Source organism: Mobula birostris, chromosome 26 (assembly GCF_030028105.1).
Source record: "Mobula birostris isolate sMobBir1 chromosome 26, sMobBir1.hap1, whole genome shotgun sequence".
Lineage (NCBI taxonomy): Eukaryota > Metazoa > Chordata > Chondrichthyes > Myliobatiformes > Myliobatidae > Mobula > Mobula birostris.
Window position 1 is genome coordinate 49,399,967 of NC_092395.1, and position 25,037 is coordinate 49,425,003.

Sequence of the window (25,037 nt, forward strand, 5' to 3'; positions counted from 1 at the left end):
CCCCTTTCTTTAAACAAGAAAGACATCTCCTTCATCCTGGAATGAAAAGCCTCATCCTGACAGCAGATGCGGCGGAGACGTCGGAATTGCGAGAAGGGGATGGCATTTTTGCAAGAGACAGGGTGGGAAAAGGAATAGTCCAGGTAGTTGTGAGAGTCCGTAGGCTTACGGTAGACATCAGTAGATAAGCTGTCCCCAGAGATAGAGACAGAAAGGGGAGGGAGTTGTCAGAAATGGACCAGGTAAACTTGAGGGCAGGGTGAAAGTTGGAGGCAAAGTTAATGAAGTCAACGAGCTCAGCATGCATGCAGGAAGCAGCGCCAATGCAGTCGTTGATGTAGCGAAGGAACAGTAGGGGACAGATACCAGAATAGGATTGGAATATGGATTGTTCCACAAAGCCAACAAAAAGGCAGGCATAGCTGGGACCCATACAGGTGCCCATGACTACACCTTTAGTTTGGAGGAAATGGGAAGAGCCAAAGGAGAAATTGTTAAGAGTAAGGACTAATTCCGCTAGACGGAGCAGAGTGTTGGTAGAGGAGAACTGGTTAGGTCTGGACTCCAAAAAGAAGCGCAGAGCTTTGAGACCTTCCTGATTGGGGGATGGAAGTATATAGGTGTAGTATATACTACATCCATGGTGAAAATAAAGCGGTGGGGACCAGGGAACTTAAAATCTTCGAAAAAATTCAGAGTGCGAGAAGTGTCACGAACATTGGTAGGAAGGGATTGAACAAGGGCGGAGGGGATAAAACAGTGTCGAGGCATGTAGAAATGAGTTCGGTGGGGCTCTTCTTTCAGTTAGTCCTGACGAAGGGTCTCGGCCCGAAACGTCAACTGTACCTCTTCCTATAGATGCTGCCTAGCCTGCTGCGTTCACCAGCAATTTTTATGTGTTACAGTCTGATTTGATTACTTTTCAGTTTTAACACCATCTGTAAAAAGCGCTAATTATTTGGGCACTTCATTGATCAAACCCAGAGTCTACAATGGAAAGCAACAGCGAGAATCACATTCATTGTAATGAAGTGCACCTAAATGGTACATCGGTATTTGGAACCCACAGAGTTGCTGTTGGTACATCCCTGCCTATAGTTTAGTTGTGGTTCAGCGTTCGTTCTGATGCAATCAAAGCATATCGACCATTCGATGATCACCAGTTTTGCTGCCATGAAAAAAAAATTAAGTGAAATTTATATGCATGGAATCTAATTCCACACAATTATAAAATTCATTTTTAAAAATAGTCAACCATTCATTTTTAGAATACACAACCAGGGTTTTAACCATCTTTACATTCAAAGGCTGAATGACGAGCCAGTAGTCTACCATCAAAATCCAGGGAGTCACTGGTCGTAGAAACTGGACCAACTACATGAACATCAAGGCTAAAAAAGTGGGGCGGGATTGCATGATATCTCGGAGATGGGGAAGGCTTTCGACTGACGATTGGTCAGGAATGTAATACTTCTACTAGATTAGTGTAGCGACACCCAAGACGCTCGACATCATGTACGACAAAGAAGCCCACTTGATTGGCACCCTTCACTATAGGGGTAGAGTGATTGCAAGTGAACCACCTACAAAACGTACTGTAACTACTCATTCCAGCTACTCCTGCAGCACCACATAAACGCTCAGTCCCAAGGACCAACGTTCCAATTACGCCAACCGACCATTGCAGGAACATTTTTCAAGGCCCGAAAACTGCGCGGCACTTTATTTTTTTTTGTAATAACATAATATTCAGAATGAAATTTGAAAATCCACATACTTTTGATTTTATTAATTTAATGTTGTAATTAAATACAGTACAAAAAATCTGCCACGTAAACTTTTTCTCGTCTCTATTACAAATCTATTGACTATAAACACTGTCTAGGTTAATTTCGCCTCCTGATGAAAGACAAGTCTTAATCCTCATTAGATCATCCAATGTTCCACTTCTAGTTTGTTTCTGAATTTACATTTGATTAAATTCATATGACTGAATTCCCGTTTACAGTCAACACTGAAGCTTGAAATGTTCCAACGATGCCAACAAGAATTGAGTTATTCAAATTCTGCATTTCTTAGCACGCAGTTGAAAGTCTTAATTGTACCAGACATTTTCTCAGAAACAAATTTGAAATCACAGTATTGCTGCCACATTTTTGAGGCAACGCTTTCGTCGTAGTTCGTAATAGTAGCTGAGTATTTGTTTTAAATCAGTCGTACAACATTCTCTTTTCCAAATTCAAAATTAGTTGCGTTTGCAATAGTAACTGGGTCAAAATATTGCCAATCACTTAACTCATCTGGAAATCTATTATCCAAGTGACTACACATTCGTTGAATGAATCGATGAGGCGCAGTATCGATGTCAGAACTTGGGAGATGTAACCACATCACGATATCGCCAAAATACTGTGACCATAGCTTGTTAATTTTTGCTTTTACATACTGCAGTGCTTCAAACAGTGTTTTGAAGGAATTTACAAAGAGATGCCAAATCTTCTGAATTGTTCAAAATTTCAGGCAGTAGTTGCTAATTGGATCCTTACATTCATTAAGCTGTTCTTTGCAATACTGGATCAAATTAACATTATATAAAATATGAACATTATATACAAAATTACAGCTGCGCGGCAACAAACTCTTTTGTGTGCGGGAGCATTTCAATTACTGCGTGGCCGCGCACCCCAGTGATCTCTACGAAGTTACCAGGACTTAGGAAACGTACAAGTTCACAAATCATCCTGCAAATGCATCACAGGTCCTCATTTGTCCCTGGACTAAATACTGGAACGCAGACAGAGAATCAGTAATCAGGTTATTGTTAAGTACTTAACTATTGACTATTCTTGGTGTGGTAATTGATCAGATTGTGTTTTTTTGTCCATAGTTCATTTTCAGTGAATGTTATCAGTGTTGTAGCACATCAGATTTATTTGTCAACTGTAGCCTAATCATAAGATCAAATGAACTGCCCATCGCATTTTCACCCTTTGAGAGTTCAAATTTTCCATCACATTAAGATGTAGCATATTATTTTAAATATGGTCTGTTTACACACATTGGGACAATAGGTCATGCACTCTGATAGGAATTTAATGGTGAATTTTTTTTTACTGGAGCATCTTTTAAGAGACTCCTGGCAAGATACATGGAGCTTAGAAAAAATAGAGGGCTATGGGTAACCCTAGGTAATTTCTAAAGTAGGATATGTTTGGCCAAAGGGTCTGTGTTGTGCTATAGATTTTCTATGTTTCTATCACAATATGTATAGACTCATGGCTGACACTGACCTTCTGACTACAAAGCGTAAGTTAACTTAAAACTTTAGTGTTTACTTTCAAACAGTAAAATTTTTAGTGTTGGCAATTAACAATGAGTAAAACCACTATTTTCCAATATTGATAGATTACCTAACCTGAAATAAATTTATTGTTAGGTTGCCTTGCTTCTGTCTACTTAGTTGTTTTACAATAGTGGGTGAAGATGAGAATCTCACCCCAAGGCAATGAATGATCCATCAGCCTGAGGCAGTGGGCTCTAGCAGACATTCTTGCACACATATTGTTGAACTGTCAAGAATCTGTACTTTATCCATTCACTAAACTCACTAGTCCCTTCTTGCCAATTGCAGGAAACATCAGCATTGTGGGTATATGCACTCATACTTGTCATATTTGTTGAAGTGCACAAAGTTTCAACAGCCAGACCAGTCCATTCTAAACACCAAAATCCACCTTAACACATTTCCATCAACTGCATTCTGCAGACAAATCATCTGATGCCAAATCCATTCCTCACCAATTGACCAGAATCATGCTGTAATATGGGCAAATAGAGATCCTTTAATATACAGATTAATTCACAAACAAGCACAGAATATTTGATACCATTGAAATGTAGCTCTGAAAACTCAGGGTTTGAGGATTTATTAAATCGGGGGAAACATGAGATGCTGGCAATCTGAAAAAAGTAGAGAAAGCGAAAAAATACTTGACTGGTCACATAGCTTCTAAGGAGAGAAAGTTTCTCATTGCAGCTTGATGACTTTCATTGAAGTTTCTCAGTCTCCACTCAATCAGACATTTCCTAAGTTCCTTACACCTCTCCTTTCTCTGTGATGTAAAACATATTTGATTTCTATTATTCCTAATTCTGGTAAAAGGTAATTTCTGTTTCTCTCTCTATAGGTCCTGCCCGATCTGCTAAGTATACCCAGCATATTTTGTCTCCGTTTGTTTGAGGATTTAATTATTCATGGAAGGAAAAGCCACCCAATCAGAGACAGCATAAAACATATTTTTGTGACAGTGACAGGAGGACCAATAGCAGATTTCAACAAGTACAAATAACTAGAATGGAATGGTTGTTCACTTTATTAGTGTTCACCGGTGTCCTAGCTCACAACATGTATATTATATTCTATAAATGTATATTCTATAAATCCATTGGTGAAAGATTGTAATTGTAATTAGTTTACTTAAAATTTACTACACTCTAATTTAGTCTTATAATAATGCCATAAAAGTTTGTACCCAACAACTTTTAATGGAAGCTACAGAATTGCCACATGGTGGTAATACAGTACAACTCAACCTGGGTGCTCAAGAGTCTAGTCAGCAGCCTAATCATTAGATCCAGAATGGCCTTCAGTGGACCACATTATCTGCACAACCCACCAGAACTCTTCAGAATAATTTCAACTCACAGTTACTAATCTCATGTTCATGATTTGACATTTAGTTCATCCATTAGTTCTTAATTCAAACACAAAATTGCTGTGTTGCACATACCAAGATGCTCCCATGTTTGAGTACTGATCTGTGCCAAATTAATCATCACAGTTGGAGAGATTGATAGTTCTGTTCCACATATTTGATTTTTGTAAAAAAAAATCTTAACAAGCTCAGCTATCGTTCCTCTCCAGCAGTTAAAATAACTTCAACTTGAAGGATGTCATTAAAGTTTCAAAAGCAGCGTAATTTCTGAAGGATCAGCCGAGCCTACATGCTATTCTCAACCCACATTGAGGAGTTTCTATTTGCTGAAATGAAGCACAGCCTCAGCAGAACCTGCAATACTCAAGGTCAAAGAAAGGGACATATTAATGACAGGGAAGATATGGGACTCAAATCCATACGATGTTTAACTGTGGAGTTCAATTGAATAGGGATGTGATACAGATGAGTGAGTTTCCCAGCCTCCTCTCATTGCAGTTATAAACTCATTCCCCCCATCTCACTAATGACTGAATGACTAAGAGTTCACTTACCGAAAGAGATTCCAATTGTCGACTTGGCTTCAAGTCAAGAACGTTATTTTACAGAGATCCCTTGCTATGTCCCTCTTTCAAGAAAATTACTGAACCCTCCTGAATTATATGTGAAACTCACTACCCTGGCAATTAGTCAAACTGAATTTAACAAATGCACTTAAAATAAAGTGTGGTCAATCACAATTATCTGATATGGCACATGAAGCTTGGGTCAAACTGCCGAACTCTACAGTGTAGTTTCTGTATAATTTTATGAACACGTTCTGGGCACTCAACCATTTCTAACTGTGTTATTCTCCAAACAAGACAGCTGAACACACCCACCTAAAGCAAGACCTGATCAACATTGTTTTGTTATAATCAGATTTTTAGTACATAGGACTCTGATATTGAACAGTTGATATCAGGGTCATATGTTTCAAAGTTTCAAGTTTCAAAATACATTATCAAAGAATGTATAAATTATACAACCTTGAGACTTGTTTGCTTACAGGCAGCCACAAAGCAAGAAAGAACCCAATTAAAAAAAAAGACCAACACCTGATGCGCAGAGAAAAGGAAGAAACACAAATCATACAAAAATAGAAGCAAGCAACATTCCGAACCAAAATGAATGCTTAGATCCAAACCCCTGGGGCAGCCTGGAGTAGGCCCAAGCTTCGGTATCAGTCAATCATATTAGCAGATACGGAGCACAGCAGCTGGGGGCAGTCTTCAAAGCCTCAGTGCCATGAAGAGGCTCCAAACCTAATGCCTCGTCTTTCCAGTATGTTATTTAAAATATTATCCAAACAGCATATTGAACCTCGCACTAGGACCCGGATACTGCTGCAGCAAAAGGCTCCGTGCCTAGAATACACCACCCAGTGGCTTACTCTGGCTACAGATTTCACTGCTCAACCCAAGCCGCTCTCAATTTCTCCAAACTGGCTCAGTGCCCAGAGCAATTCAATCTCATACCCTGTGAACTCCTTTGCCTCGACTTCTCTCCAAATGGCTCACCATCATCATCATAATCTGCCGGTATGTCCATCCCTAATGTACTAAAAAGGGTCTCAAATCCAGACTTAACTAGCCAATATTTGTAAATGAGAATGTATTGTAATTACTACATGGTCCACACAACCACAAACAAGCTACCTCTCCAAAACATTCAAAGGCTATGGAAATTTTGCAGGGAAATATACTCATAAAATGCAAGTTGTTACAAATTATTAAAAACCATTCAAGTATGATTTCTTATTTACAATTTCATGGAGAATATTGGTACTAGTTCAATCCCAGCCTGGTATGAAGGTTCCATTGTACAGGATCACAAGTTACAGAGGACTGTACACTCAGCCAGGTCTATCATGGGTAGAATCCTCCCTGCCATCGAGAAGGCATCATCCATCAATAAGGACCCTCACTTTCCAGGACAAACCCTATTCTCGTTATTACCATCAGGGAGGAGGTACAACAGCCTGAAAAACCATACTCAATAATTCAGAAACAGCTCCTTCCCGTCCACTGAATGGTCCAAGAACACTAACAATTATTCCTTTTTCTCAGTCCCCAACTACTTATTTTGTATAGTAATTTTATGTATTTGCACTTTACAGCTACAGCAAAACAACAAATTTCATGTCATATAAGATGGTGATAGTACACTTGATTCTAAGTAACTGCTTCCTCTTTCCCACTGTGTTGCTGCTATTAATGGTGTAGATTCCCAGTGCCAAGCATGTAACCAAGATTCGGTAATAGTCTGGGATCAAGAAGCATCCTCTCAGAGTTCATGATAGGAAGACATCAGATAGCTGTGAGGGCACAAGAGAATAGCTGCAAAGATCAATAGTATACAGTTAGTTTCAAGGTGGCCAGGCCTTTGCTCAAGCATGATCTACTCTGGAGTTTCATTGCTCCACACTTCCACCTTACTCCTCTAAAGTATTTTTAAAAACCTCTCTCTCTCTGATCAAGGTTTCAATCACTTGTATCATCATTTCAGGGCATGACGTTTTGTCTGATTAGATCCCAGTATTATTAGGTTTTCTACAGTATTCAGTGTTACATAAATGCAAGTTTTGTCATTTCATTATCCTAACAAACAAATCTATTTGCTTTGTTTGACATATGGGCTTCTGTACAAGGTGCATTATCATTTCTTGTGACAGACAAGAATATTTTTCAGCATCAAATGGAAAATGCAAGTCTGCACAATAAACAGAATGTGTTTAATTACGAAGAAAGTACCAATCGAGAAACTTCTGCAGTTCAGGTGAAAATAGTAAAATGGTCCACAGAAGTCATTACATTATGACTAGTCTAGATGGTGATCAAACAAGAGACCATTAACAATCCAGATACACCTCCCTGTATCCGAACACAATAGAACAGGTGAAAATATTTCAAGAGTTCAGTGTCTTTCCTTTGAACGTCACAGAGGAGATGGTCAAAATGTCCAATTTTAGGCCAACACAAAGATTTACAATTTGTCAGTATAAAAATTCTCATCCTATCACTGATGCTCACAATTTCACACTGCTTCACTTAAAAAAACAGGGAAAACACATCATTGTATAAGCAGTTAAACCAAGTTAAAGAGACTATAGTATGTTCAGTTCTACATTGAACTTATTTAGGAATCTTTGTTCATATCTCAGCCCCGAGTATTAAGGATCCCCCCCTCCCCATCCCTAAACCCCAGCCCTGTGATTGACCAGTCCAGCACTGAGTAGCTTGAGTGTTCAAGTCCTTATTGAATTTATAGGAGTGATGTCACCGTCTAAAACAGAACAAACACAGCCGTCTTCTCTTGCATACTTCACTCGGGGGGTGGCTGCTCTTGTATCTCTTTCTTCACTGCAGTAACATGGAAAGATAAAAGCAAATATTAAAACAAAAATCCTAATGAATTTTTAAATTATTTAATCAAATGGTAACAATGTTCATAATAAACTCTTATGAAAGTATATTCAAGTCTGCTGTCACATTTCAAATACTCTTTTTCCTGAATTTGCTAAAACCCTCAAGTTAAATTTAGTACAAATATAAAAGTTAGGATGGTACAGTGGTATGTCAATTAGTATGATAGTCTCACAGCCCCTGTAACCATGTAGGCCGTAGGGGGGATGAAAATGGATTATGGGGAAATAAGTAGGGAATGGTACTGCTCCAAGAGCAGGCATTGACTTGAAGAGTCAAATGGTCTCTTTTTCTGTTGGTAGGAAATATATATATAAATGAATAATTAACAAAGAAACTCCATCGTGTCATCAGTAGAGAGGTAAGAGAGAATAAAATGAGAATTATTTGAAAAGCACTATTAAAAACACTGGCCAGGCCATCTTTTAACGACAATAGGTATAAGCTGAATTCCCAAAAGAAAGAAACAATTCCATTTCTTCTCTTAAAAAAAAATCCATTTTTTCTATATGAACTGAAGGCCTTTGGAATTTGACAGCTAATTCAATAGATTTCTGCTACCAATATAGGGCTAGGGAAGAATTTACTTTATAGCCTTTTCAGTACTCAGAACATCAGGACCACAAAGCGGAGATTCTGGTGAAACATCCTAATCACAGAATGAGTCGTTTAGATATAGCATTTGATGCAAAGACTCTGAAATTCCATTAAGATACACTGAACAAAGCACCAAGCTGTATTTGTATACATGCCCTGACAGTAAACCAACTAAGATCCTGTAATGATGTATTAATCAAGATTCAACATAGTAAATTAACGAGAAATTACAGCAGATGAGTAAAAGCACAGATAAAACGCAGGAAGGAAGGCAGAGAGAGTACAGAGAGGGAGCCTACAGCTTTGGCAGCTGAAGACTTGGTTGTCAGTGGTGATATTAAATTAGGGGCAATCAACAGGACAGAAAGTAAGAAAGTAATTTGGAGTGGCGTAGGATGGCAGGAAGTTACAAATTTAGGAAGTTATGAGTCAACAGACAAATATGAAAACAAGGATGAAAATTGAGAGCCAATGATATTGAGAGGTGTCAAAAATTAGTCAGGGCTAGTTCAGGCATGAGCAGTTTTGTATACAATATCCCCCAAATTCAATAGCACCTCAGTCACACACACAAAAAAGGACTCCATTCATCCATCTCACTTACTTTCATCTCTTGCTTTCATCCGAGCTATGAAGGAGTAACTTTTATTTCTTCGATAATTTTCATAGGGATCATCAAGTGGGATACCTACTCCTTTATACTGGTCCCACTTATCACGGATTTCTCCTCCTTTAATTGGGTCCTGGATACCTTGCTCCTTTGCCCCAAGTCCTCCTGATCCACTCCAACCTGGAAAAGACCAACTCAGCTTGATGATTCTCTCCCAAGTATGGAACACCAGTACTTTCACTCTGCACTGCATACCAGTTATCAGCTCCAACGGTCTAGTGACTTAGTTTGCACAGTATTTTTGTTAAGCACAGTTTAAACTTTAACTTACTATATAAAGCTTGCTTTCATTGTCTAATGGTAAAAATTGTGCTTTAAAAAAATTACAGTCTAATTGCTGTTTTATACTGATATGTGACTTATTGGATTTTACTAATTTGGCTCTCAAGTGATTAACCTTCTCAAAAGAAAAGTAACTTTCTAATTTAGAGTGTGACGGGGTCCTGAATTGCCCCTATGAACTGCACAGTTTGGGAGAGGGAGAGATGCCTAACACAGACACCTTGTTAAAAAGGGAGAGAAAGAAAGAAAGCGAGAGAGAGGTGAAGACTGCTCACAGCATGTTTACACTTTCTACAAGGACACTGCCTGCTTGGAAATTCTTAGAGAGACAGAGGAGAGGAGCTGTTTGATGGACAGCTAGTATTCAGCACGGTGAGATAAATAGAAGGTCAGATGATAGACCTAGAGACAGATGGTTTTGGACACTGAATGAGCTTTGTCGTGCCCACAGAAAAAGTGGGTTTTGGAGGATTGATCAGATGGATCGATCAGTGGCTCTCACAGTGTGAAAAGGGAGTGACCGGTGGGGAGTTGTTCGTGTGTCCAACCCTCACCTGGGTTGATAATTCCACCACAGGAGAACGGTCCCCTTTGTTGTGGTCACAGTCAGTGACTATTAAAGGATTTTGGAGGACAACGGGAAGATCGATGGTGTCAGCTCACCTGAAGACTCAAATCTCTCCCTCTCTCTCTCTCCATCACTACTCTACTCAATACCACGAACTGAACTGAACTTTTCTCATCATCGTAAGACTATCTATTTATCCTAGACTTGAAGAAGCTTGGTTTTTCATATATTTCCACACTTACTTATATATAATTATTGCTAACCTGTTTGGTTTATCTGCATTTATATTATTGTATTGCATAGTTACTAATAAATAACATTAGTTAATAGCAATACCAGACTCCAAAATGTTTTCCATTTCTGCTTGTTCTTTAACCCGTCACGGGGTACATGACAAGAAGTATTAAAGTAACAGAATGTGACCCCTGAAGAGAACTGTTGGGAGCTCTAAGAAAGGCTCAACCTGCTTTAAAAGGACATCTACTGTGATAAAGTGCTTTGACAGGTTCATCATGGCCAGAATCAGCTCCTGCCTAAGCAAGGACATGTACCCGCTGCAAATTGCCCATAGCCACAATAGCTCTATAGTAGATGCAATCTCACTGACTCTCCACTTGTGCCTTGGACCACCTGGACAACAGCAGGCTGCTGTTTATTGATTACAGCTCCACCTTCAAAACAGCTCAACACCATCTTACCCTCAAGAATAATCAACAAGTTTCAAGACCTGGGCCTCTGTACCTCTCTCTGCAACTAGATCCTTGTCTTCCTCATCAGGAGAAGGCAGTTAGTGTGAAGCAGAAATAACTAGCCTACAAAATACCCAGAACATCTTTAGGGAGCAGTGTCTCAGAAAGGCAGCGTCCATTATTAAGGACCTCCAGCACTCGGGCATGCCCTTTTCTCACTGTTACCATCAGGTAGGAGGTACAGAAGCCTGAAGGCACACACTCAGCGATTCAGGAACAGCTTCTTCCCCTCTGCCACCTGATTCCTAAATGGACATTGAAGCTTTGGACACGACCTCACTTTTTTTTAAATATACAGTATTTCTGTTTTTGCACATTTTTAATAATCTATTCAATATACATAATCAATTTATTTGCTTATTTATTATGTTTTATTTTATTTATTTATATTATTTTATTTCTCCCTCTGCTAGATTATGTATCGCATTGAACTGCTGCTAAGTTAACAAATTTCACGTCACATGCCGGTGATAATAAACCTGATTCTGATCTCTCTGCTGACAATCAACACTGGTGCACCTCGAGGATGCCTGCTTAGCCCACTGCTCTACTTTCTCTACACCCATAACGTGTGGCTAGGCACAGCTCAAATGCTATCTATAAATTTGCTGATGATACAACTTTGCTGGCAGAATCTCAGATAGTGACGAGGAGGCATACAGGAGTGAGAACAGCTGGTTGAGTGGTATCAGCACAACAACCTTGCTCTCAACATCAGTAACACCAAGGAATGATAGTGGACTTCAGCAAAGGGAAGTCTAGGGAACCTACACCAATCCTCATTGAGAGATCATGGTGAGGAGTTTCAAGTTCCTGGGTGTCAACATCTCTGAAGATCTATCTCAGGCCCAACAGATTGATGCAGTTACCAAGAAGGCACAATAGTGGCTCTATTTCATGAGGAGTTTGAGGAGATTTGTCTCCAAAGATTCTAGCAAATTTCTACAGATGTACTGTGGAGAGCATTCTAACTGGTTGCATCACCATTTGTTATGGAGGTGGCATCTGTTATCAAGAACCCCCATCACCCAGAACTTTTCATGGCTACTACCACGGAGGAGGAAAGGGAGCCTGAAGACATAGACTCAACATTTTGGGAACAGCTTCTTCCCCTCTGCCATCAGATTTATGAACAGGCAATGAACCAACCCATGAACAGTACCTCACTATTCTTTTGCTGTCTTTTTACATTACATATTTAATTATATACTGTGGTTTCAAGCATTCAGGTTTGGAGATGCCAGAAATGACCAGGAATAAGGATGCAATCATTGAAAGCATTATATGAAGGTAGTCTATTATCTGCACTAGCTGATTTTGTTCATTTTCAATTAAAAGAACATGACAACATACACTGGATGAATTCCTCTGTTGATACTATTAGGAAGTAATTACACAGTTTTATAGTACTGTAGTAGCTTTGGTAGTGTTCTAATTTGTATTACATAATTTGCTACTCAGTTAAATGGTGGTTTGTTTTATTTTATACCTTTTTAACTCTTTCCATAAAACTTTGGCTAATTGGGGCAGCCGCTTAATTGGGCCAAAATGTACTGGGCCTGGTGTGTCCCAATTAACTGGAATCCATTGTATTTCTTATTATCATTAAATTTTTAAGCATTGCCACAAAACAACAAAATTCATTTCATATGCCAGTGCTGTTCAGTGACTCTGAACCATACCCATCTTCATCAACAGCTGATGTCCCTTGTTTTCCTCCCCCAATCTCTGATCAGGTGTGAGCGCGACAGAACCACCGCCAAGTCCAGTGTTGGCACTACAAGAAAACACAATGATAAATTAATCCTAATGTAGAGCTTACAATAGTTAATTCTTATGCAATGACTTCATCAGCTAATAAGGTGCTTAAACACTTTTTACATGGAGTAATCTGAGACCAATTAGTCAAAAGCACAATGCACAAGATATGCTCAGATTAAAAGGTCCTGATTGCGTGGAGGTAAAGTCTAAATACAAATAACAGAGTAACGCACATAAATGATGAACACTGCAGTATTTGAGCCTACAAAGTGGCTCTACACTAGACTAGTCACTGGCAAATTAAATAAATGGTAAGATTTTGTTTTTGAAACTATGTATATGATGCTTGAAGGATCATGAGTGGTGTATTGTCATGAATTAGGAGGAATAAAATAAACTACACAGAAGAACACACCAACAAATCCCAATGAGTTACTCTCAAGTGTGAGCACGCATGTTCAAACTGTGTTATGAGATTTCTCAGCTTGAGAGGCCACTGTAACAAAGTCAAATTGGTTGCCTGGGGACAACAGGACATCAGTACGTAGACAAAACTCAAGTTGCCAAAGATTCTCAGAGTCAGCTGGCCAACTTTCATGAACTAATGAGCAGCACATTTTAACAAAAAAATATTGGTTTATTTTCTTCAAAACCTAAAGCTCATCTGAAAATGTTGTGCTTTCTGGTCAGGTGAACTTGTCACTGTTGCTTGCTCTTATGCTTTTGGTACTACACAAAAGCACACATGCAGAGCACAATACACTTGAACACACACTCAGTGACCATTTCATTAGTTGCACCTGCTCATTAATAGAAATATTTAATCAGCCAAACATGTGGCAGCAATTCCATGCATAAAAGCATGCAAGAGGGTTAGTTGTTATTCAGATCAAACATCAGAATGGAGAAGAAATGTGATCTTAGAAACTTTGACTATGGAATGATTGCTGGTGACAGACAGGGGGGTGAGGTTGAGCATCTCGGAAACTGCTGATTTCCCGGGATTTTCATGAACTATACTCCCTAGAGTTTACAGAAAATAGTGTGACAAACAAAAAAAAAATCCAGTGAGTGGCAGTTCCCCAGACAAAAACGCCTTGTTAATGAGAGAGGTCAGAGGAGAATGGCCAGACTGGTTCAAGCTGATAGGAAGGCAACGGCAACTCAAATAACCGTGCGTTACAACAGTGGCATGCAGAAGAGCATCTCTGAATGCACAACACATCGAACCTTAGTGGATAGGCTACAGAAGAAGAACACAAGCATACATTCAGCGGTTACTTTATTAGGTACACATGGTACCTAATAAAGTGGCTACTGAGTGCAGATATAAAGCTCTGCAATACCTCATTTCCTATCAATCAGCCAAGGAATGTTCAAATCAGAGAAATTTTGCTTCAAATTGCATGCACCATTAACACATACTTACGGTGGAGTCTGGCTGCGTGACCTTGATACCCGCCTCTTTCCCGGTGAGTATGATCGTGACCGTGAACGAGATCTTGAACCTGACCGGCTTCGAGATGAACCTGACCTACTACGGCTGAAAGATAATAACACCAACACTTTAGACACTATTATTTAGGTTTTAAAATTTGAATCTAATTCATAGTACAGCCGAGCAATATCTTTGGAAATAAGCCTTTTAGTATGATGGTCATAAATTCTACAATCAGGGTTGCATGATATTCCGGTCAGCCTGATTAGTTCCAAAATACTCTTATTTCAGGATCAAAAATGTGCACTACCTTTTATAGACATAGCGGTACCAAGTGACTTCAAGGAAGTACAGACTGATAAAGGCAACCATACCATGTGATCATTGTGTATGAACATGTAACAGAATGGAAATGCTCAGTTCCAATGAAGAACGAAATCAGGTTAGGCAGCATTTGAGGAAAGAGAAACAGTCCAGCGTTCTGGACTGTTTGCCCTTTTGTCAAATTTGGATAACGTTTCAGTTCTGCAAAAGGGCTTCAATCTGAAATGTTAATTCTTTCTCCACATATGTTGCCTGACCTGCTGTTTCCAGTAATTTTGTACTTGATCCTGAAGCTTGGTTTGGAAGACATTGGTTTGAAACAATGGGATAAAACACTGAAATGCTAAAACATGTTATTTGTATTATTTTATTATATAACACAACCTCAGTCAAAAGCAGAGAAGCAGTTTCTAGGCACATTATGAATGAAGCAATTCAAATCCTGGAGACATTCAAATTTTATTTTAATTAGATAAATCTACAGGAAGGAAAAACATTACATTACTTGCATGGGGTTCTGGATAGTTTTTTCCCAGTAGGCGGGAAAGAAATGGTAGGGTGTAGGAACACTGGTTGATAAAAGGAAGAAAAAAGCGTACTTAAATTTTACGTAGCAAGGATTAGGCACAGCTCTACAAAATTACAAGGTAGCCAGAAAGGAGCTTAAAATGGATTTAGGCGAGCTAGATGGGGGCATGAGAAGGTCTTGATAAATAGGGTTAAGGAAACCCCAAGGCATTTTACGTATGTGAAGAACAGGAAGATGACTAGAATGAAGGCAGGGAGCCAGAGAAGGTAGGGGATGTTCTTAATGAATATTTTGTTTCAATGTTCATTAGAGAGAGGAAACTTTAAGTTGTGAGGTCAGCGTAGAACAGGGCAATATGCTAGAACATGTTGACGCCCAAGAAAAATGATGTGCTGGAACTTTAGGAAAATGTTAGGATAGCTAAGCGTGTAGTGAGACTGTGAGGAAGGACTGGCAAAAGATAGGGAAAAATTGCAGTCAGTGAGGTGAGCAGAAGAGTAATATAGGGACAAAATCAAAAATGCTGATGAATCCAGAAATGAAGGCGTTATATTTGAAAGCATGCAATATGCAGAAAAAGGTAGATAATCGAGTCGTGCAGTTAGAAATTGACAGATATGAAGCCATGGGTATCACCAAGTCATGGCTGAAGGAAGATCATAGTTGTGAGCTTAAGGATACATTTTGTAGTGAAAGGACAGGAAAGTACACAGGAAATGGGTTGGCTTTGTCGGTACAAAATGAAATCAACTCCTTAAAAAGAGGTGACGTAGGATCAGAAGATGTAGAAACTTTGTGGGTAGAATTAAGATACTACAAGGGTAAAAAGAATCTGATAGGCATAATTTTCAGGACTCTGAAGAGTAGCCAGGATGTGGTGTACAAATTATAACAGGAAATAGAAGAGGCATATAAAAAGGGTAATGTTATGATAGTCAATATGCAGGTAGATTAGGAAAATCAGCTTGGTACTGCATCCGAAAAGAAGGTATTTGATCAAATTCACCCTGCAGTTTTGAGAGGAAGAAGATAATGTCAGTATTACAGTGGAATAAAGGGAATTACAAAGACATGGTAGATGGCATGGCCAAAATTGATTGGAAAAGAATATGGCAGGGATGACAGCAGGGCTACAATGGCTGGAGTTTCTGGGAGCAACTCATAAGGTGCAGAATAGATACATCCCTAAGAAGTAGTATTCTAAAGGGAGGATGAGGCAAACCGTGGCTGACAAGGGAAGTCAAAGACAACATAAAATCAAAACAACGGAAAAACGATCGGCAAAAAAGTGGGAAGCTTCTGAAAAACAACAAAAGGCAAATAAAAAAGCAAAAATGAGAGAAAAGGATATGAAGTTAGGATAGCTAATAATGTAAAAGACGACGCCAAGTATTTTCAGATTACATAAAGAGTAAAAGGGAGGTGTGAGTGGATATTGAATCACTGGAAAATGACATTGGTTAGGTAGTAATGGGAGACAGAGAAATGGCATATGATCTTAATAAACATTTTGTGTCACTCATCAGTGTGGAAGGGGATCAGTGTTGGGACCACTTCTTTTCTCAGTATATGACAATGAAATGGATCACAGAACTCTTGGCTATGTCACCAAGTTTGTGAACGATATGAAGAAACGTGCAGGGACAGGTAGTGTGGAGAAAGCGGAAGGACTAAAACAGATTAGGAGAATGGGCAAAGAAAGGCTGACAGAATATAATGTATGGTCATGCACTTTGGTAGAAGGAATAAAGGTATAGACTATTTTCTAAATGGGGAGAATATTCAGAAATCAGAGGTGCAAAGGGACATGGGCATCCTTAAGCAGGATTCCCTAAGGGTTAATTTGCAGTGGCAGTCTGTGGTAAGAAGGCAAATGCAATGCTAGCATTCACTTTGAGAGGAGCAGAATGAGGTGCTCGAGGAATATAAAGAATGTAAAAAGAATCTTAAGAAGGAAATTAGAAAAGCTACGAGGCTGCTTTGGCAAGTAAGGTGAAAATAAATCCAAAGGGCTTCTACACTTGTGTTAATAGCAAAAGGATAACGAGGGATAAAATTGGTCCCTTAGAGAATCAGAGTGGACAGCTATGTGCGGAGCCATAAGAGATGGAGGAGATTTTGAACAATTTCTTTTCTTCGGTATTCACTAAGGAGAACGATATTGAATTGTGTAAGGTAAAAGAAACAAGAAGGGTAGTTATGGAAAGTATGACGATTAAAGAAGAGGAAGTACTGGCGCTTTTAAAGAATATAAAAGTGGATAAGTCTCCGGGTCTGGACAATATATTCCCTAGGACCTTAAGGGAAGTTAGTGTGGAAATAGCAGGGGCTCTGACAGAAATATTTCAAGTGTGATTAGAAACAGGGATGGTGCCGGAGGATTGGCGTATTGCTCATGTGGTTCCATTGTTTAAAAAGAGTAAACCTAGCAATTATCGGCCTGTGAGTTTGACGTCAGTGGTGGGTAAATTGATAGAAAGTATTCTTAGAGATGGTAAATATAATTATCTGGATAGACAGAGTCTGATTAGGAACAGTCAACGTGGATTTGTGCGTGGAAGGTCATGTTTGACAAATCTTATTGAATTTTTTGATGAGGTTACTAAGAAAGTTGACGAAGGTAAAGCGGTGGATGTTGTCTATATGGACTTCAGTAAGGCCTTTGACAAGGTTCCACACAGAAGGTTAGTTAGGAAGGTTCAATCGTTAGGCATTAATATCGAAGTAGTAAAATGAATTCAGCAGTGGCTAGATGGCAGACGCCAGAGAGAAGTGGTGGATAACTGTGTGTCAGATTGGAGGAGGGTATGTAGCGGTGTGCCTCAGGGATCTGTACTGGGTCCAATGTTGTTTGTCATATATGTTAATGATCTGGATGATGGGGTGGTAAATTGGATTAGTAAGTATGCAGATGATACTAAGATAGGTGGAGTTGTGGATAATGAAGGAAGTTTTCAAAGCTTGCAGAGAGATTTAGGCCTGTTAGAAAAGTGGGCTGAAAGATGGCAGATGGAGTTTAATGCTGAAAAATGTGAGGTGCTACATTTTGGTAGGACTAATCAAAATAGGACATACATGGTGAATGGTAGGGCATTGAAGAATGCTGTAGAACAGAGGGATCTAGGAATAATGGTGCATAGTTCCCTGAAGGTGGAATCTCATGTGGATAGGGTGGTGAAGAAAGCTGGCCTTTATTAATCAGAGCATTGAGTATAGGAGTTGGGATGTAATGTTGAAATTGTATAAGGCATTGGTAAGGCCAAATTTGGAGTATTGTGTACAGTTCTGGTCATCGAATTATAGGAAAGATGTCAATAAAATTGAGAGAGTACAGAGGAGGTTTACTAAAATGTTGCCTGGGTTTCACCTCCTAAGTTACAGAGAAAGGTTGAACAAGTTGGGTCTTTATTCTTTGGAGCATAGAAGGTTGAGGGGGGACTTGATAGAGTTGACATGGATAGGCTTTTCCATTGAGAGTGGGGGAGATTCAAACAAGAGGACATGAGTTGAGAGTTAAAGGGCAAAAGTTTAGGGGTAACATGAGGGGGAACTTCTTTACTCAGAGAGTGGTAGCTGTGTGGAACGAGCTTCCAGCAGAAGTGGTTGAAGCAGGTTCGATGTTGTCGTTTAAAGTTAAATTGGATAGATATATAAACAGGAAAGGAATGGAGGGTTATGGGCTGAGTGCAGGTCGGTGGGACTAGGTGAGAGTAAGAGTTCGGCACAGACGAGAAGGGCTGAGATGGCCTGTTTCCATGCTGTAATTGTTATATGGTTATATATGGAATATAAAAGCAAGGATGTAATGCTGAGGCTTCATAAGGCATTGATCAGACTGCACTAAGAATATCATGAGCTGTTTTGGACCCCTTATCTAAGAAAAAATGTGCTGGCATTGGAGGGGGTCCAAAGGAGCTTCAGAAGAATGATCCCAGGAATTAAAGGGTTAACTTATAAGGAGTATTTGATGGCTCTGGGACTGTACTCATTGGAGCGTAGAAGAATGGGGGAGAGAGGAGATCTTATTGAAACCTATCAAATATTGAAAGGTCTAGATACAGTGGTTGTTGAGAGGCTGTTTCCTATATTTGGGGGAGTCTAGGACCAGAGGGCAAGCCTCAGAATAGAGGGATGTCCCTCTACAACAGTGATGAGGAGCCAAGTCACTGGGTATATTTAAAGCTGAGGCTGGTAGTTTACTGATTAGCAAGGACATTAAAAGTTGTGGGGAGAAGGCAGGAGAATGGAGTTGAGAGGGATAATAAATCAGCCATGATGGAATGGCAGAGCAGACATAATGGGCCAAATGGCATAATTATGCTGCTATGTGTTATGGTGCCTGAGCTGGACAGGATATACTGCAGGGAAGAGATTGCGGAGTCTTTGGTGATGATCTTTGCATCCTCACTGGCCACAGTAGTACCACATGATTGGAGGGTGATAAATGTTGGTCCTTTGTTCAAGAAAGAGAGTAGGGATAATCCTGGGAACTATAGACTAATAAACCTTACTTTAGTTGTGAGCAAAATATTGAAGAAGATACTTAGAGACAGGATTTATGAGCATTTGGAGAAACATTATCTGATCTAGGACAGTCAGCATGGCTTTGTGAGGGGTAGGTTATGCCTCATGAGCCTGATTGAACTCTACGAAGATGTGACAAAGCACACTGATGAAGGTAGAACAGAGGATGTGGTGCATATGGATTTCCAGAAAGCATTTGACAAAGTTCCCCATGATCGGCCCATTCAGAAAATCAGGAGATATGAGAGTCAGGGAAACTTAACTGTGTGCATTCAGAGTTGGCTTGCCCATAGAAGGCAGAGGGTGGCTGTAGATGGAGCATTATCTGTCTGGAGGCCAATGACCAATGGTGTTCCACAGGGATCTGTTCTGAGACCCATGCTCTTTGTGAATTTTAGAAATAAGTTGGATGAGTCAGTTTGAAAATGACAGGAAGGAAGTGAAGTTGTTGATAGGTTCCACTGACAAGATGCAGAGGTGGGCTGAGAAGCTGCAGAAATGGTGTTCAATCCTGAAAACTTTGAAGTTATTTACTTTGGAAGGTTGAATTTGAAGGCAGAAAACTTTTAATGGCAGGATTCTTAACAGTGTGGAGCAACAGAGCGATCTTGGGCCCCACATCCATTGATCCTTCAAAGCTGTCGCAAAAGTTGATAGAATGGTTAAGAAGACTATGGTGTGTTGGCCTTCATTAGTCGGAGATTGAGTTCAAGAGCTGTGAGTAAGTTTAAAGTTCTATAAGAGCTTGGAATATTGTGTTCAGTTCTGGTGCCTCATTATAGGAAGGCCATGGAAGCTTTAGGGCAGGTGAAGAGAGATTTAACAGGATGCTTCCTGGATTAGAGAGCATGTCTTATGAGAGAGGATGGGGTTTTCTCTCTGAAGCAAACAGATAATGAAAGGTGACTTGGTAGAGCTGTACAAAATGATAAGAGGCTTTGATCAAGTGAGGGACCTTTTCCCAGGCTGGAAATGGCTAATATGAGTGGACGTAAGAGTGTATGTCAGAGGTAGGTTCTTTTATTTTTTTTTATATACACAGACTGATGGGTGCATGAACACCCTGCCAGGGGTTCTGGTCGTGGCAGATGCATTCGGACCATTTAAGAAACTCTTCTATAGGTACATGGATGATGGAGAATGTAAGATGGAAGGGTTAGATTAACCTTCGGGTAGGTTATAAGGTCGGCACAACATTGTGGACCAAAGGGCCTGCAGAGTGCTATAGTGTGTGATATTCTACAGTATGTTCTACATTGCAACTTCAGGATATCACAAAGAGTTTGCAGCCAATGAAATAAAAGCAATGTGCAGTGCAGGAAATAAGGAAGGTAATTTACATACAAACATCCACAAACAGCAAAGTGACAACAAAAGACTATTCTTTTAGTAATTGTGAGACAGAGACAGACAGGCATTGGTTAGAATATTTTAGAATATAGCTCTACCCTCCTTCATGTAACTTTTAAGATAGCAGCATTTAACATCAATTTAACATTTGAAAGAGTTTGATGTTTTTCAGTAATACACTGAAGTGTCAGCTTTGAGGGTTTATTTAGGTGACTAAAGTCTGACTTGAACCAAGAATGTTTGGAATAGGAGATGGAAAAGCTACCAACTGAACCAGTCAACTTATAATTAATTATGTCAAGCTAAATTGGTGACATTTAACAACATAAAGATCAAAAGAACTTTTATATTAAGTCAGTGGTGGAACTAAGGTCCTTGTGTGAGAGCTCAGTAGAAATGCTGGCCTTAATAAACAGCACAGTGGAAAACTGACATGTCGGATAATACACCTGAAGGCCCGATAATACTTTTTGATGGAATAATTTGAAATGTTTTTAAACAGCTATATGTGAACAGACAGTAAGGACATTTTCTGTTTGTTCCCTTCATTGTTCTCAAAAAGTTCCTCCACAATTTTATTTTACAAAACTATTTTGACTAATCAAATTTCAACAGGAACATTATTTCCAAAAACCTTTTAAATAGTCAGAAATGTCATAGATCATATGGGGAAAATCTCAAAATTGGCAACATTTTCCATGAAAATGTGCTGTAACTTGCAAAATGTTTACGACTTTGAACGTGGGCACTTCTATTTGACTAATTGACTAAGTTAATTGTATGATTTTAAGCCATTGGTTATTTCTTTGGGACAATTCAAGAATATACTAAGGCATACATTCTCAATTGTCACATGTACATTAAAAGTCTGATAATCTGCTATCTGATTGTTCAGAAATCTTGATTGCACAGCATCTGGCTCATCTGGGTGATGTTTCCCTCTCTCCCTTTAAACTCAATGGGGCCCCATCCTTAATCTCCCTATAAAATCATTGGGACCCTATCCTCTCCCTCCCTTTAAGGACACCAGAACACCATTCTCACATTCTCTTTAAACTCACCTAGGCCTATCTGCATCCTCCCCTAAAACTCACTGGAAAACCATCCAAATCCTCCTTTAAACTCACTGAGGCACCATTTTCCACACTCCCTTTAAACTCACAACATTTTGTTTCCTGTGCTCTCATTTAAATTGCCTTATTCACTAAAAATATACAATTAGGTAATATAAACAAATTAAAAGCATGTTGGAGAAGAAATCCAAATGATATCTCATCCAACAACTTCCCAAAAGTACATGATTGAAATTTTTCCAGTGCGGCTGGACTTCCGGGTCATCAAGGGAATGGCGGCGTAAGGAAAAGGTCTCTCGACAAAAAAGGTAAACTGCCCCATAATCGAATTTAGACAAATACTTAATATTGCATAACTATATTAATAAAAGGGGCAAGGATGATGTCTAAGAACAAGATTAAAAAGTTCGCTCCGAAGGCTGATAAACATAAAGAGACGCAGCAAGGCGACAGGCCTAGCTCCCCCACGGCAAGCCAGGACGGAGATAATGAGGGGGAATCGGTGACTCTGTCCTTGATTCTCGGAGAGATTCGCGAGTTCTGACAAGATAACAGCAAACAGCTGGAAGATATTAAAGGAGAAATAGTAAAAACTAACTCGCGGATAGATGAAGCCAAAGTGAGGATAGTTGGAATTGCAGAGAAGCTACAAAACGCAGAGGAGGTGATAGCAGAAATGTTGAAGCTGCAAGACCAGCTCCAGTGGAAACTAATACATCAAGAAGGCCGCTCGAGAAGGGAAAATGTGAGGATTTACGGAGTTCCCGAAGGAACTGAAGGTAAACCCGGACTAATGATTCCCTTCGTGGAGAAGCTACTTAGAGAGAACCTTGATATACCGGCCGCAAGAGACCTACAGATAGAAAGAGCTCACCGCGCGTTGGCACCACAGCCTCCAGCAGGCGCCCAGCCCAGATCGATTCTGGTCAGATTTCTCAGTTACGGAATGAAGGAAGAGGTGCTTAAAAGGGCATGGCAAAAGAAAGGTTTCATGTGGAACAACTGTAAAATCAGTTTAGACCACGACTACGCACCGGGGATTCTTGCCAGATGGAAGGAATATACGGAAACACGGAGAGTCCTGAAGGAAAACAACATCAGATTCCAGACCCTGTATCCAGCTCGGCTGAGAGTCTTTTACGACGAAGGGACAAAAACTTACGCTACGGTGGAGGAGGCAACATTGGACCTGGTGGACCGGGGACTACCTATTAAAGTTATCACCCAACCGGAGTCGCTACTGGAGAGGATTCGGCAGAAGTCGTGGCAGTTAGTGGGGTGAGGACGCTCTACTCGAACCAGAGTGTCAAACTACAAGGAAAAGCAGCAAATATTCAGACACGAATGTACAGAGAACACAGATTAATTAAGAGAAATGACTGAAAAGAGTAAATCGGACTTAAAGGTAAAATGAAAACTGGTAACTGAAAATAAACTAGACGGAATAACTTGAATGATAGCAATATGGTCGAGACATAAATAGGAGAAAATTCTCTATGATTATTCAAACTGCTGAGGGCCCTCTAACACAGGGTGAAGATAGAGGTTATCCCTCTGAACTGAGGCGGGTCGGTGCTCAGGCCTCACTGTGGCAAGTTGGGAAAAATTTTCAAATGTTGCACGTTCAAAAATGTCTAGGGTGTGGTTATATGTCTTGGTTTACTGTTGAGAAGGGATTGCTTACTGTTTGGTTAGAAAAGGAGAGTGTTTTTTTTTCTACTAGAGAAAAATGCAAACTGAATTGGTAAAAATAATTTCCTATAATGTTAATGGGGTCTTGAATCCAATTAAAAGAAATAAGATTATGTCTAACTTGAAAAAAGAGAGGGCACAAGTAGCTTTCCTCCACGAAACACATATGAGCCAATCTGAACATGGAAAATTAAAAAGACTGGGCTTTAAGCATGTATTTTATTCATCATATAAATTGAGTCACAAAAGAGGGGTAGCTACTTTAATATCAAGTACTCTTAATTATGAACATATTTCAGAGACTAGAGACAAAGAAGGACGGTTCGTAAAAATCACAGGAAGAATAGAAGGTACAGAAATAACATTGCTGAATGTTTATGCTCCTCCAGGTTGTGAATGGTCATTTTATAGACACATTTTTGACCTAATGGTCAGTTCTCAAGGGGTAGTAATTTGTGGAGGGGATTTTAATATTAGATTAAATCCTATATTAGATTCTTCAAGAATAGTTACTCAGAATAAACCTCTGACTCGGAAAGTGAATTCATTGATGGAGGAGTTGGGAATTATAGATGTCTGGAGGGAATTACACCTTACTAGTAAAGATTATACATATTACTCTTTCCCTCATTCAGCCTATTCAAGGATAGACTATTTCTTTATCTTTAATACAGATAGACTCAGGATAAAAAACTGTAATATTGCAACAATTGATCTGTCGGATCATAGCCCAGTCTCTATGTCTCTAATCCTGGAAAGGAAAATGAGGAAAACACTATGGAGGCTAAACTCACATATACTCAATAACCCGAAAGTAATGGAGAGATTAAGGGGAGAAATCAAAGAATATCTAGACCTTAATGACACGGGAGAAACATCACCAGTGATCTTATGGGATACATTGAAATCTGTACTGAGAGGGAAAATTATTTCCATTACCACTCACATGAAAAAAATCAATGCACAAAAATTAGCAGACCTTCAAGGAAAATTAAAACAACTTCAAATTGTAGATAGCAACAAAAGTAATTCAAATCGAAAACAGGAAATTAGGAAATTGCAAAGTGAAATTGACGATATTTATACGTTGGAAACTCAAAGAAATTTTCTTTACCTGAGACAAAAGAATTATGAAGTAGGAGGTAAATCAGCTAGATTATTAGCATATAAATTACGAAAACAACAAGCAGACAATACAATTCATAAAATAAAGAATCCAAAGACAAAGCTTGTGGAGAGTACAATAGGGAAAATTCAAGAGAGTTTTGAAACATATTATTGAGAGCTGTACTCCCAACCCC

General features: G+C 39.4%; 1 protein-coding gene across 3 annotated transcripts in view; it reads right to left on the reverse strand.

Moving 5' to 3' along the window:
• Positions 1-1,777: 1,777 nt before the first annotated feature.
• cherp (calcium homeostasis endoplasmic reticulum protein) overlaps positions 1,778-25,037 on the reverse strand; it is a 94,156-nt gene continuing 70,896 nt past the window's right edge. For 2 of the 3 annotated variants that reach the window (XM_072244544.1, XM_072244543.1), the window contains exons 16-19: positions 14,236-14,349; positions 12,728-12,822; positions 9,381-9,566; positions 1,778-8,116 (exon numbers count right to left, since the gene is read on the reverse strand). In XM_072244544.1, coding sequence (XP_072100645.1) covers positions 8,079-8,116; positions 9,381-9,566; positions 12,728-12,822; positions 14,236-14,349 — 433 coding nt within the window. In that variant the 3' untranslated portion in view covers positions 1,778-8,078. Of the gene's footprint in view, positions 8,117-9,372; positions 9,567-12,727; positions 12,823-14,235; positions 14,350-25,037 lie in introns of those variants that run through there. The other variant, XM_072244545.1, reaches the window with a different exon arrangement.